The sequence below is a fragment of the Etheostoma spectabile genome, unplaced genomic scaffold (assembly GCF_008692095.1).
Source record: "Etheostoma spectabile isolate EspeVRDwgs_2016 unplaced genomic scaffold, UIUC_Espe_1.0 scaffold00018231, whole genome shotgun sequence".
Taxonomy (NCBI): domain Eukaryota; kingdom Metazoa; phylum Chordata; class Actinopteri; order Perciformes; family Percidae; genus Etheostoma; species Etheostoma spectabile.
This window is the reverse complement of record NW_022604170.1, coordinates 1-2,500: the sequence shown is the minus strand read 5'-3', so window position 1 is coordinate 2,500 and position 2,500 is coordinate 1. Positions and strand designations below refer to the sequence as shown.

The 2,500-nt window shown below is 46.7% G+C and overlaps 1 protein-coding gene across 1 annotated transcript in view; it reads right to left on the bottom strand.

The window, feature by feature from the left end:
* The window catches only part of LOC116679555 (kalirin), a gene marked incomplete at its 3' end in the record, with an annotated part of 3,780 nt that extends 1,360 nt beyond the window's left edge, over nucleotides 1–2,420 (bottom strand). Inside the window, exons 1-3 of the mRNA XM_032509220.1 lie at nucleotides 2,308–2,420; nucleotides 1,617–1,807; nucleotides 683–784 (exon numbers count right to left, since the gene is read on the bottom strand). Coding sequence (XP_032365111.1) covers nucleotides 683–784; nucleotides 1,617–1,807; nucleotides 2,308–2,329 — 315 coding nt within the window. The remainder of the gene's footprint in view (nucleotides 1–682; nucleotides 785–1,616; nucleotides 1,808–2,307) is intronic.
* Nucleotides 2,421–2,500: the final 80 nt, after the last annotated feature.

Here is a 2,500-nt window from a genome sequence, read left to right as displayed (position 1 = left end):
TGATGTAGGTGTGTGTGTGTCTGTGTCTGTGTGTGTGTGTACCTTCAGGACAGTCTTGTTGTCTGATGTAGGTGTGTGTCTGTGTGTGTGTGTGTGTGTGTACCTTCAGGACCGTCTTGTTGTCTGATGTAGGTGTGTGTGTGTCTGTGTGTGTGTGTGTGTACCTTCAGGACCGTCTTGTTGTCTGATGTGGGGGTGTGTGTGTGTGTGTGTCTGTGTGTGTGTGTGTGTACCTTCAGGACCGTCTTGTTGTCTGATGTGGGTGTGTGTGTGTGTCTGTGTGTGTGTGTACCTTCAGGACCGTCTTGTTGTCTGATGTGGGGGTGTGTGTGTGTGTGTGTCTGTGTGTGTGTGTGTGTGTGTGTACCTTCAGGACCGTCTTGTTGTCTGATGTGGGGGTGTGTGTGTGTGTGTGTCTGTGTGTGTGTGTGTGTGTGTACCTTCAGGACCGTCTTGTTGTCTGATGTGGGGGTGTGTGTGTGTGTGTGTGTGTGTGTGGTGTGTGTGTGTGTGTGTGTGTGTACCTTCAGGACCGTCTTGTTGTCTGATGTGTGTGTGTGTGTGTGTGTGTGTGTGTGTGTGTGTGTGTGTGTGTGTGTGTACCTTCAGGACCGTCTTGTTGTCTGATGTGGGTGTGTGTGTGTGTGGTGTGGTGTGTGTGTGTGTGTGTGTGTGTGTGTACCTTCAGGACCGTCTTGTTGTCTGATGTGGGGGTGCGTCCGACCCAGAGAGCGAACTTACAGGCGTCTCCCTCGATGTGTTCAGTCACCCCGAGCTCTGAGGTCTGATAGACACACACACACACACACACACACACACCAAACAGAGACACACACACACACACACACACACACCCAACAGAGACACACACACACACACACACACACACACACACACACACACCAAAAGAGACACACACACACCACACACACCAAACAGAGACACACACCCACACACACACACACACACCACCAAAGACACACCACACACACACACACACACACACACACACACACCAAACAGAGACACACACACACACACACACAGAGACACACACACACACACACACAGAGACACACACATTATATATATAAGTACCCTGAGGCGGCTCTTGTACAGGTACTATATGATATATATTAGTGTGTATTAGTACATGTTGTGTGTATAAGTACCCTGAGGCGGCTCTTGTACAGGTACTATATGATATATATTAGTGTGTATTAGTACATGTTGTGTGTATAAGTACCCTGAGGCGGCTCTTGTACAGGTACTATATGAAATATATTAGTGTGTATTAGTACATGTTGTGTGTATAAGTACCCTGAGGCGGCTCTTGTACAGGTACTATATGATATATATTAGTGTGTATTAGTACATGTTGTGTGTATAAGTACCCTGAGGCGGCTCTTGTACAGGTACTATATGATATATATTAGTGTGTATTAGTACATGTTGTGTGTATAAGTACCCTGAGGCGGCTCTTGTACAGGTACTATATGATATATATTAGTGTGTATTAGTACATGTTGTGTGTATAAGTACCCTGAGGCGGCTCTTGTACAGGTACTATATGAAATATATTAGTGTGTATTAGTACATGTTGTGTGTATAAGTACCCTGAGGCGGCTCTTGTACAGGTACTTGGTGCGTCCCGCTGAGTCCTTGATCTCTTTGCTGAAGATGAGTGACAGCTCGAACAGGAAGAGGTGTCGGTCCCGCCCCTTCCTGATCAGGGACTTGGGCTCCCAGACCAGGAAGGAGTCCTGCAGGAGGAGCTCTCCCTGGACCTCCAGACCCTCCTCCAGACCTGCAGGGACAGGAACATAAAACCCTACTACAAAATAAAAGCCCTACAGCTGCTTCAAAGTAAAAGCCCTACAGCTACTACAAAGTAAAAGCCCTACAGCTCCTACAAAGTAAAAGCCCTACAGCTACTACAAAGTAAAAGCCCTACAGCTACTACAAAGTAAAAGCCCTACAGCTCCTACAAAGTAAAAGCCCTACAGCTACTACAAAGTAAAAGCCCTACAGCTACTACAAAGTAAAAGCCCTACAGCTACTACAAAGTAAAAGCCCTACAGCTACTACAAAGTAAAAGCCCTACAGCTGCTTCAAAGTAAAAGCCCTACAGCTACTACAAAGTAAAAGCCCTACAGCTACTACAAAGTAAAAGCACTAAGGCTACTTCAAAGTAAAAGCCCTTCAGCTACTACAAAGTAAAAGCCCTACAGCTACTACAAAGTAAAAGCACTACAGCTACTTCAAAGTAAAAGCCCTTCAGCTACTACAAAGTAAAAGCCCTGTTACCTTCCAGCATGCTAACGTGCATAGCATCGTTAGCTCTCTTGGGACGCTCAGCATCACGTCCAGACCTTCTTTGATCTCGCCTTTCCCCTCCTCACAGCACGCCAGCAGCTCCTACACACACACACACACCACACACACACACACACCACACACACACACACACACACACACACACACACACACACACACACAC